The sequence below is a fragment of the Nannobrachium achirus genome (assembly GCF_963921795.1).
Source record: "Nannobrachium achirus genome assembly, chromosome: 23".
Classification (NCBI taxonomy): Eukaryota; Metazoa; Chordata; class Actinopteri; order Myctophiformes; family Myctophidae; genus Nannobrachium; species Nannobrachium achirus.
Genome location: NC_137830.1, coordinates 45,817,047 through 45,829,567, shown reverse-complemented (window position 1 = coordinate 45,829,567; position 12,521 = coordinate 45,817,047). Strand labels below are relative to the sequence as shown.

Below are 12,521 nucleotides of genomic sequence, written 5' to 3'. Positions count from 1 at the left end.
GGTTTATTTTGGACCGCTCTGCAGTTAATGCCTTGCTTGGTGGGCTCTATATCTGTTACAAAGGAGAAGATAGAGAAAGCGTCCACCAGCTACTTCCTGTTGTTGCACTGAGCTCATGTCGTCCCCGGGCCAGGCTTGTAGACTCACATGCCTGCAGAGCAGCTTATTGTACGTGCACACCAGGCACATGCACACATAGACATCAAAGGGGGCTTGAGCCCCTGCACTTTTATCCTCCTTTAATTAAAAAGTGCCCTCTCCAGACCATGAATGCAGTTTTTACTATGGTGAAAGAAATGCAAACGCCCCTCTTTCCATGCCATACACAAAGGCAGCATTCAGGAGAATTGCTGGTCCACAACTCTCCTGAACTTGAATGCAGCATCTTATGTTGAAAGAATTGGCCTCTCTGTGTAGAAATCCATGCTCTACGCCACATCTCTAGTAGTCACTTGATTATGCTTAGTTCAGTGTGGTATAAAGCACCGAAAATAGCCGACCAAGCGACCAAGCTCACAACGCGCTGCAGCGCGAAGCGTTGTGAGCTTGGAGGTCTGCTATTTTTGATATTTTCACCAAAAGGCCCTATTTGAAATTTCGGCCCCTGCCTCTCTAACATTCTCTGCACGTCCCTGGTTCACCCAGCCACACATTCTATCCCCAGCCCCCTCACACACACTTACACTCTGTTGAGTCATGCTAGGGAGTAATTTATTCATTTTAGTAAGTTATCCATTTATCCAGCTTAGGTTGCGCACACACACACACACACACGCACACACACGCACACGTGCACACACACACGCACACGCACGCGCACACGCACACACCCACACCCACACACACACACACACACACACACACACACACACACACACACACACACACACACCCTACATGTACACTCATGTTAGCACTGATAGACGCACCAGGCAAAAACTGATATTGTTGGCTGTCATTAACACATACTCTCGCACGCACACACACACACACGCACGCACGCACGCACGCACGCACGCACGCACGCACGCACGCACGCACGCACGCACGCACGCACGCACGCACACACACACACACACACACACACACACACACACACACACACACACACACACACACACACACACACACACACACACACACACACACACAAGATGCAGACATCCTGAAAAGGGCCTCGTCCTGACTAGGATGACATCACCAGCTGGTATCAGTACCTAGGAACCTTTCACTTTTGCTCTCATCACCAGATGACTCTGTGGGTTTCCTCTAGACCGGCCAGCATTATCTTCCATCTCAGTAGAATGGCGATCAAGGCAAACAAACGCTTATACCTAATTTATAATTCTTTGTACAAATATAACATACGAAGAAAGAAAAAGACTCAAAAAGTCCCTTTCACCTGAAAGCACATTGACGCTGTCATACAATGAATTCCTCAGGGTTTGAAATGGGTGGAGGAGTGAACTGGAGTTAATCGGAGCACGTAGGCTATTAAACAACTTTTGCGTTCAACTATTGTTCAATAATTTACTCGAGAGCAAAACTGTTGGTTTAGGTTACAGGAGACAAGTCATTTCCTGGCCACATAATCGCCGTTTTCATTTTTAGAAGGGCGATCCCTAGCCCAGGCGATCCCTCCCATTGTGCATTGTGTTTCCTCTCCTCGAATGCAAACGGCAGGGGTGTCTCACCAAATTCTGGGCCCTGGGTACAAGGATTCACTGCGGGCCCCCCATGAATGTTCAACATAGGGGGAGGGGGTTTAAGCCATTTAGTCTGGGAGCGCATTATTACGTGTTAATTTTGTGCTTTAACTATTGAAAAATAGCAGATCTACAAGCTCACAGCGCTGCACTCAATCGTGAAAATTTGTGCAAGTCTTTGAATATTTCAAATCCTTCTATTTTCTTTTATTTTTTTTATATGTTTCTATGTCAGTGGTGCTCAACATTTTTCATGTGAAGGACCCCCAAAATTATATGAATTTGGCCACGGACCCCCATCTCAAAATATTTAGTTCCCCCCCCCCTCTGTTCGCTTAAAAAATGTATATTTTCAAAGATTTGCACACATTTTCACGACTTTTCCAAAATAGCAGATCTACAAGCTCGCAGCGCGGCACTCGGTGCCGCACTGTGAGCTTGTATATCTGCTATTTTTCAATAGCTAAAGTATAAAATAATAATTAAGTCCCCTCCACCTTGGGCCCCAGTAACTCAGTCCCACTTTTCCCCCCCCCTTGTGACGCCCCTGGCAAACGGGCCATTTTCAGAGCTCTGTCCATGTCCATATTTAGCCTCGAGAACAAGACATCCCAATTCTTGCCGGGCGTAGGTCACCGATTGTTGGAACAAATAAATAATGCCCCTTTTTGACAACTGTCAGTATCTCAGGAAATCACCACAGGCTCTCCAGAGACGCGCTGACGCAGAGCGTCTCTGTTTGGACCGTCTGTGGGCGGGAGACGGGGACACCGGTGACATAGTCCTCTAAATATGTTCCATGACAGCGAAGCAATCCTACTCCCCTTGTGGCTAATTTACACGTTGTGGTGGTACAACCATGTCGCTCATAAAAGATACATGATTTTTTTCAACCACAAAATGTAAATTAGCCATTGCTGTTTTTTTTTTTTTTTTGCTCTCTCTGCATTTCTCCCTTCTGTCTTCTCTCCCTCTCCCTTATCTCTTCCCTAATTAGGTTTATCTTATTTTTTCTATCTCTTATCTCCCTCTTCTCTCACCCTCTCCTCTATTTTACCCCCCCCCCCCCCCCCCCCCCCCCCCCCGTCTCTCTCTCTCTACGCTCCCTCCCTCCCTTCCATGCGATGGAATTTAATTACGGGCAACGGTGGCATTGCAGTGTTGCAGGGCCCCTTGTGGTGGGAACCTGTTTACGTTCCAGACAAGACGTTAGCCATGACACCTACTTTTAATGAAAACTAATGGGCTGTTTACATTCACTTCATATGGAATTCACCGTGGTCCATATTAACATGTGGCATGCTGCTACTTCATAGGCTCGGCCATTGCGTACTGCAGTCAGATACACTATCCATGCACTCCTCTGAGTGGCTCATAGAAATCACAGAGCCCAGGGACAAGGAATATGAATACCCTCTGTCTGCGAGCCAAGTTGTTTTTTCCTTCCCCTGGGGGATTTTCTCATTTTCTAGGGCCCATCCCAGTACAGCGAGTGCACCATAACTTTTGAGCGAGAACCATTTAAATGTCGTGCTCTGTGAACTTTCTCATGTGTCTGCATGCATGCAGGCGTGCGCGCCGCCCAGACGAGCACAAGAAAGGAACACTGTGCAGCCCAATAAAAGGAGCAAAAACAACACCTCTGTTTTCGAATACAGCGGCAAAGGGCGACGGCAGCCCCGGCAGTCAGTCGTCTGCTGGATGACTCTATATCCTAATAAATCAGCAGGGTGGATCCGGGCTCTGGCTTGCCACCGCACTCTGTTTGAAGTGGGGGGCCTGGCGGGTCGCTGCTGCCAGTCCTTCCAGAGCACTGCGAGCTCGGTCCCCTGTGGTAAATGACTCAATGGACCCACCGCACCACACCCCACCTTACCGCCATGCATGGCCCCAGCCATCTGGAACTCCCTCCAGGGCAGCGGCAGCAGCAGCAAGCAGCAGGCAGCAGGCAGCAGGCAGGGCATTCCCCTGCTGCCTTCCGCGCCTGTCAGCGTGTACGTACAGGGGTGTCGCACCAAGTTCTGGGCCCTGGGTACAAGGATTCACTTCAATTATTTTGTGCTTTAACTATTGAAAAGTAGCAGATATACAAGCTCGCAGCGCTTGTAGATCTGCTATTTTTGAAAAATCGTGAAAAATGTATATAATACAATAATATTTGAATATTTCTAATCCTTCTAAGGTTGGTGCTCAAACTTTTTCATGTGAAGGACCCCCAAAATGATATGTATTTGGCCACAGACCCCCATCTCAAAACATTTAGTTCCAGGGACCCCCCAGAAGCTAAATTTGAGTTACAAATGTTCGCTTAAAAAATACATTTTCAAAGATTTGCACACATTTTTAGAAAAAATAGCAGATCTACAAGCTTGCAGCGTGGCACTCGGTGCCACAATAGTGAGCTTGTATATCTGCTTCTTTCAATAGTTAAAGCATAAAATAATTAAGGCCCCCCTCCACCTTGGGCCCTAGTAACTTAGTCCCATCCCCCCCCCCCCCTTGTGACGCCCCTGTGTACGTACACTGTGTGCGAAAGCAGCACGTGCGTGTAGGCCTGAGCTCCCTGTGTTTACAGCCCTGTGGCCTGACTGCGTGCAACAGCCTGATCCACCGCTCGGCGGATCACCGGGACGCTGCCAACTGCCGCCAGCGGCAGCCACACTTCTCGTTTTGTTTTGGTTCTACATTGGCACAGACCTCCTCTTTGGAGAGGGACGGGCACAGCCTTCAGGAGCCCCATGTGTTCAGTGTTTTTTTTTTTTTTTGTCAGCACACGTGCATGTGCATGTGATTGAGGAGCCGAGCGTTGGGAAAGCTTTCCTCGTTTGAGATTAATCGTTTGTTTGTTTTGAGTGGGCACAGTGGCGCAGTGGTTAGCGCTTCGCCACACGGCTAGAAGGTCCTGGGTTCGGTTCCCGCCCAGGGACGCTGTGGGCACTGGGGGCGTGTTCCTCCCTCTGCGTCATCAGCGCCCACACCCTAGGTGGGGTTGGCGATAGGGCCTTTCTTTGTGGAGTTTGCATGTTCTCCACGTGTCTCCTAGGGTTGATACCCTCACAAAAACATGCACAGTAATCCTGGTCTCAATCATGCCTCCCCCTGGCCAGCCGGGGCGCCTGATGGAGGGGAAAGGAACTGGTTGGAATAACGTGCTCCTTCCACGTGCTACGTCCATCCCAGGGAAATCCCCCCTGTCAGTTGAAAAGAAACAACTTGGACTACCCATGCATTGGAGGAAGCATGAGGTTTGTCCGTTGTCTCCCCAGGCGCCGGCAGAGGGAGAGCAGAGCCCAGGATTACATAGGCAATTGGCACTGGGTGAAAATGGGTTACAAAATCGTGGGATAAAAAGAAAATAGAGAGAGATTAATCGTTTGTGCGGTCCATGTCCTTCCAAAATAGAGCGTATAGGGTAACGTAATGTTTATACAGGGATGACCAGAGCAGTCATTGTAGTGTTAACCCTGTCCATCAATTAGCCATGCTGTGTAGCATTCATTCTCTGAACTCACAGCTCAGCCATTATGCATTGCTTCACATGTTTTCTAAAGGTGATCTCATGTACACCGTAAAATTACTCGTTGTTTATGTTTTTTTACCCATAAGAAGAAGAAGAAGAAGAAGAAGAAAAAAACATTGGCTCCATTATCACTGATCTCATCATGATCTCAATGGGCTTAATCTCTGTTGTGATAAATTGTAGAAGATTGCCACCTAGTGGCAAAACTATGTATTGTTCTCAGCTGCACAAAGGGCACAGAACACCTGTAAGTCACACACCACCAGCAGTGGTGTAAAGTAACTAAGAACATTTACACAAGTACTGTACTTAAGCACAGTTTTGAGGTATTTTTTACTTTACTTGAGTATTTCCAATTTCCAATACCGGTACTATTACTTCTACTGCACTACACACATACCACACCTCGGATCCTAATATTGTACTTTTACTCCACTACAATTATTTGAAAACTTGAGTTCCTAGTTACTTTGCAGATATAAATTATAATATTATAAAACATAAATAATCCACTCTAGCCCTTTTTTATACCTAGGCTGTTTGAAAAATAACCAATCTACAATAGGGTGGATCTTAAATGCCCCCCAAAAAAAAAGGATTTTGGAGACAGTAATTCTCTTCATGTTCATCATCTTCATTTCCATCTTTCATGGCTCTCACCATCAGCCTCTTCGTTTGCGCACTCACTTGACTGTCAAACAATGCAAGTCCGACGATCTCTGGAGCCAAATACCATAAGTGATTGGAAAACTTTTGAGAAGTAGCTTTAGACCCCTCAGCATTTATTGATGAATATTCCAGCAACGATTTTAACAGCTGCAAGTCATTTAGTGGAGCGCTGACAGCAACAGGTGCCAACATGGGGAATATGAAGAGAATTACTGTTGACCTTGGAACAATTGCAAGGAAGAACATTGAAGATTTTGTGTCTCCCAAATCCAAGGTGCTTTTCAAAATGATGGATCTCCCAGATGACTTCCTTGATGTTGATCCCCATGAGTGGGAACCCAGGGAGGACTACCAAGAAGCTCTGGCTGTAGTGAAGGCGATGAATGTTGTCAATGATCATGCAGAGCGTGGGGTTGCCCTAATACAAGAATATTGTGGTCTCATTACTAAAGATGAGTCCCAACTCCAGTACTTGCTGCAAATTGTTCAGAACCATCGGCACAAGTATCCCGATACCCGTAAACAAACTTTAATCAGTAACTACTGAATTACTATACTGCAGTGACTTTCGGGGGTTTTGGGGGTAAACAAGGAAGTGGGGCTGTGTGCTTGTTGTGTGTTGTGAGTATGATTGAAGAGTGTGCAATAAAGACTGCACGTTAAATGAAAAATAGCAATTTCTCATTCTTTGCTTTGCTATTTCCTACAATACATTAATTCTGGTTTGACATATGACAAACATGTAATCAGATTTGTGTTTAGATTTGTAAGCTTAAAAAAACATAATCTGTGCTTAGTACAAGAATAGTGTGTAACGTATAACTTAAATGTGCCTGCAGTGCAATTCGATTTTGACCAATAAAATGTACAATCTTTGACTTGATTGAACTACCTCTAAATATGCTTGAAATTCAACAAAATGTTAACCAAAGCAGTTTTTTGTACATAGGAACATAATTGGGGAGTGAGACTCAAGAAAATCAAAAACTGCACACCAGTGCCCCCAGATTTGGGAAATGCCCGTCCTTGAAGCTGATTGGCCATTGGTTCTATTTGTTTCCAGGTGATGGACAGCTCCATGCCTCTGATTGGTGAGCATGTGGAGGAGGACAAGCAGCTCATCACAGAGCTGGTCATTAACAAGATGGCCAAGGTGCTGCTGGGGATTGACACGCCACAGCCTTCATCTATCAAGGTGACAACAGCGCTTCAGATACCAAATACTTCTCTTATCGTTTTATTATAGGGCATATAGATCCTATTATAGGGCATATACAGTAGTTCTCAAAGTGGTGTCCGGGGGTCCTTGAGGGGGTCCCCAGCAAAACTTGTTATTTTAGCGTCACAATAATTTTAACCACTTGAAACATATGGTCAATCTCCAAGTTTCAAATTTGTATGTTTTTTTTTCTCGCAATGTAAAGCCCTGCTTCATCATACAAGGCCATCGCACAAAATAGTGAAAACGGCAGATCTACAAGCACACAACGCCTCGCCGTGCGAGGCGTTGTGTGCTTGTAGATCGGCTGTTTTCACTAGTTTAGTTCATCTATCTATAAATGCGAGAAGTCTCTGCGTGTGTGTCTGTCTTTGTGTCTGTAATCCGCGTATCTCGAGAACCGTTCGTCCCACCGGCTTCAGATTCGGCACGCGCGTTCCCCGCCGCGGCACGGAGTGCAGTGCCGGGTCTCGACTCGACCCGACGCGCGGTTTTCCCGAACCGGCGCGAAACGTTCGGAATCTCCTTATGCGGGGTTGATTGTTGACATCAGGCTGTTCCGGAGGAAATCGGCGCAAGCGCTGACTCATTGTGACATCACTTCATAAAAGGCTCTGACATCACGTACGCTACATGAGTCAACAAAAAATCTCTGTGAGTGTGTATGTATGTATGTAATCCGCGTATCTCGAGAACCGTTCGTCCTACCGGCACGCGCGTTCTCCATACAGATGGTCAAAGATCTCCATATAATGGGCATAAAGGGACACAGACAAACAGATACAGAGATCTCCATATATGGGCATGAAATGGATGCAGACAGACAGATACAGATATCTCCATATATGAGCATAAATGGACACAGGCAAACAGATGGTCAATACAGGTCCTACAGAGATCTCCATATATGGGCATAAAATGGACGCAGACAGATAGATAACTCCATATATGGGCATAAATGGACACAGGCAAACAGATGGTCAAAACGGGTCCTACAGAGATCTCCATATATGGACATAAAATGGAAGTAGACAGATAGATATCCCCATATATGGGCATAAATGGACACACGCAAACAGATGGTGAAAACAGATATAATGGGGTTTGCATTAAAGGGCGGGGCATTCATCCCCTATTTACCATGTTCCCGAGTTGGCCAGGGCGCCGACTAGCTTCTAGTTTTTTAAATGATAAATACAAAACGGTTTTGGACATACAAGGTGTGTCCACCCGACAACGACGATATTTTATGACTTAATATCTGTGCCGCAATATGAGCTTTTAGATCTGCTTTTTTTAATGCTCAAATCTTTGCTTCTGGAGGTCCCTGGCACAAAAGGCAGCCAAATACATTTCATTTTTGGGGTCCTTGACCATAACATTGAGAACCACTGATATAGATGAGACAGAAGCTGATCAAATCCACAGAAAAACGTTGAAACCAATAGGGATATTTTGCTAACATGTCATTGTCTTTCACCCTGGAATAGCCACAGACCACCCAGCCAAGACGGGCTCCAGGTAGGCAAAACGCTTATCTAGTTTTGATCTCATCTTGTCTCATCTTATCTTCTGTGTGTCAGTGTTGATTTTGACAGAAAGTTCTGATTTAGTTTTAGTCATAGTCTTTTGAATAACATTTCATTTAGTTTTAGTCATATTTTAGTCTGAAATGTTTTAGTTTTAGTCTAGTTTTTAGTTGACTAAATATCATAAGGTTTTAGTCGACTAAATCTGCAGTTGATTTTATTGACTAAAATGTATTTTGGCGGTCCTTGATGGTGTTGTAATGCCTGGTTTTACACTGGTTGCATGTTGAAAATAGCCCATCTACAAGCTCACAATGCGTCGCAGCGCGACGCGTTGTGGGCTTGTAGATCAGCTATTTTCAGAGCACAACACCTGAGCGAACCAAACATAAAATGCCTTGTCTTTTAGTTCTACTGGATCTCTTCTACACTAGTCCCTCCTTATCATTTTGTCTATTTTTTTTTTGTTGAAGAAATTGTCAATATATTTAGTCTCAGTTTTAGTCACTATACCAGTAGCTCAGTTTTTATTTCGTTTTTGTCAGTGAAAAAAGGTAGTCGACAGAATTTTTTTTGCCACAGTTTTGGTCGACAAAATCAACACTGCTGTGTGTCTGTGTGCAGGGGCGTCACATGGGGGGGAAAAGTGGGACTGAGTTACTAGGGCCCAAGGTGGAGGGGCCTTCATTATTTTATACTTTAGCTATTGAAAAATAGCAGATATACAAGCTCACTATTGTGGCACCGAGTGCCACGCTGCGAGCTTGTAGATCTGCTATTTTTGAAAAAGTCGTGAAAATGTGCGCAAATCTTTGAATCTATGTATTTTTTAAGCAAACATTTGTAAGTCAAATTTTGCTTCTGGGGGGTCCCTGGAACCAAATATTTTGAGATGGGGGGGTGGCCAAATACATATCATTTTGGGGGTCCTTCACATGAAAAAGTTTGAGCACCACTGACATGGAAACAACATGTAGGTTTTTCAAAAAACCTTTGATGGATTTGAAACGTTCAAAGACTTGAACAAATGTTCACGATTTTTCAAAAAATAGCAGATCTACAAGCTCGAGTGCCGCGCTGTGAGCTTGTAGATCTGCTATTTTTCAACAGTTGAATTTGGTGCCACACCCTGTCTGTGTGTTGTGCTGCAGGGGGACCCCGCTCCGCTTCAGCCTCTCCGTCTCAGTCAGCCCACGGTTCTCCACAGAGAACCCGCTCAGCCACCACATCTCCCAGCCAAGCCTTCCAGCCCGGCCCCATCCCAGCCACCTCCGGCCCCGGCTCCCAGAAACAGTCCCCGCAGCTTAAGTGAGTCAAACCACCTTCATCTCGCACTTCTTCCAGACCTGCCTGTTTTTTTTTTTTTAAGATTTGTTTTTGGGCTTTTTATGCCTTTATTCGATAGGAAAGTAGACTGACAGGAAATGGGGAGAGAGATGGGGAATGACATGCGGCAAAGGTCGTCCGGATCGGGAATCGAACCGGCGACGCCAGCAGGCATCATAGCCTAGTATAAGGTACGCGCCTTGACCACCAGGCCAGCGGGCACTCCAGACCTGCCTGTTTTAAGCCTTTTGCCTTGTGTTCCTTCTGCGAACATCAATTTAAATTTACATTTAAATTCAAAACTTTTGTTGATTGTTGCATGCGTAAAGCAGGTCTACATACATTTGTTCATTGTTTACTGCTATATATTTACATTTATACATACTGTATATGATATTTGTCCTCTGCATTTAACCCACCCTAACTCATAATAAAACACCCGGCAGTTAAGGGTAGTGGTGTAAAGTACTCAAATACTGGACTTCAGTACATTTTGAGGTAAGTTTTACTTTACTGGAGTATTTCCCATTTTCAGTACTTTTATTTCTACTCCACTACTTCTCAGAGGCAAATATTGTACTTTTACTCCAATACAATTATTTGACAGCTTTAGTTACTAGTTACATGTACTTTGTAGATTGTAATTATTATTACAAAACACACATTAACCACTACAACCCTTATATACATTTCGGAAGCCTCACGTAGCCAGGCTTACTCATCTGCGAAGAGAAAAGCCTGGTGACAATATCAGGCAGAGACCGTTCAACTTCCGCCGTGAGAATTTCACCGGAAGACTACAACGCATGACGTAACGTCCGTTAAACACAGCACTTCCGCCACTTCCGCTAGAACCAACCGGAAGTTATGTTGTGGCCAGGGTGACATTTCAGCCATTTGAAAATAGACGATTCACAAGCTCACAATGCGGTGCAATGCAATGCATTGTGGGCTTGTAGATCTGCTATTTTCAAAAGATTTACTTTTTTATACAAAGACTTGTGAATTGGGGACATTCTGCATAATGAGTGAACTTTCAATTTTGATACAAATACTTTTGTACTTTTACTAAAGTAAACTTTGTATTCCAGACTTTTACTTGTAACAGAGTATTTGTACATTACATTATTGATACTTTACTTAAGTAAAATCATTTTGTACTTTTTCCTCCACTGGTTAGGGGTTAAGTGTTGCTCAAGGACACTTAAAGATCAGGGCCAGGGAACGAACCGGGGACCTTTTGATTCCCAAGGGGCCTCTCTACCCATTCAGCTATGGCCGCCCACTAGCATGACAGTTTGCTTCAGATTTTTGCAGCAAGGTGGCGCCATTAGGTTGTATTTGGTCATGTTTCCATCAATATTTTCTATTTAAAGGGGAACTCCACCACTTTTCAACCTATCTTCATATAATAGGTCCTCACTAATGTTCATGATAAAATATCAAATTTTTTTTCTCTGGGTCTCATAGGAGAGCTGTGGGTGGGTCAAATCCTTCCTACCGGTGACATAATCAATGGGAAATGCAAGCTAATAGAAACTGCAGGCTTTCTATTCCTGAAAAAGTTGCAATGTTAAAGTGGAAGCCATTGTTCTCGTGATAATAAAAATCTTTTTTTTTTTTTTCCCCCAAAAATATTATTTAATTTCTTTTTGTCAAACGATGATGTCACTGGTAGGAAGGATTTGACAGCTCTCCTATGAGACCCAGGCTGAATAGAAAAAAATTGTGCTATTTTATTATGAACATTAGTAAGGACCTATTATATGAAGACAGGTTGAAAAGTGGTGAACTACTCCTTTAAGCACAGTGACCCTGGCATCCCTATTTTTGGTTAACATTTGTTTTGTTTTGTTTTAAAATTGTTTCTGCCATCGAAAAAAAAGTACAGTTTCATGACAGCACAAATCACAAAGCACAAGGTCAACTAAAAGGAGATCCTAGATTTCTACATGGCTATGTTGATACTTTAACTTGAGTAAAGATATAACCCTGACCAAGTCACCGTCACTGTGTGTCTTCTTGTAGCAAATCTCAGTCGCTGACCAACACCTTCACCGAGACGCTGCGAGGGGGGAACCCCACCGACGACGAGGCCAAGGCGGAGACCATCCGCAGCCTCCGGCAGTCCTTCGCCAGCCTCTTCTCTGATTAACACCTCCTCTCCCATCATCCTTTTCCTCTCTGTCATGATGAGTCCCAACCCACTGCTTCCTGAACACACACACACACACACACACACACACACACACACACACACACACACACACACACACACACACACACAGACACACACACACACACACACACACACACACACACACACTGGGGCTGCGCGATATTGGACAAACGTTCATATCTCTGTATTTATGCCAAATATTTCGATATCGATACGATATGCGATATTACGGTACAAATTTCATATTCAATATTTTAAGTGTTGCAACAGTGAAAACTAAGAATTGTTCAAAAAAACAGCATAATAACAAGTCAATAACACGCTTGATTTTAAGTGCTATTGGGTTCCTGAACTTGTTATTTGATATTCTAAG

The 12,521-nt window shown here is 44.3% G+C and overlaps 1 protein-coding gene across 1 annotated transcript in view; it reads left to right on the top strand.

Annotated features, from left to right (window-relative positions):
- syn3 (synapsin III) overlaps positions 1–12,124 on the top strand; it is a gene marked incomplete at both ends in the record, with an annotated part of 133,779 nt that extends 121,655 nt beyond the window's left edge. Inside the window, 4 exons of the mRNA XM_080754064.1 lie at positions 6,959–7,090; positions 8,605–8,635; positions 9,795–9,951; positions 11,998–12,124. Of these exons, the coding sequence (XP_080610190.1) occupies positions 6,959–7,090; positions 8,605–8,635; positions 9,795–9,951; positions 11,998–12,124 (447 nt within the window). The remainder of the gene's footprint in view (positions 1–6,958; positions 7,091–8,604; positions 8,636–9,794; positions 9,952–11,997) is intronic.
- Between the last annotated feature and the right edge of the window lie 397 nt (positions 12,125–12,521).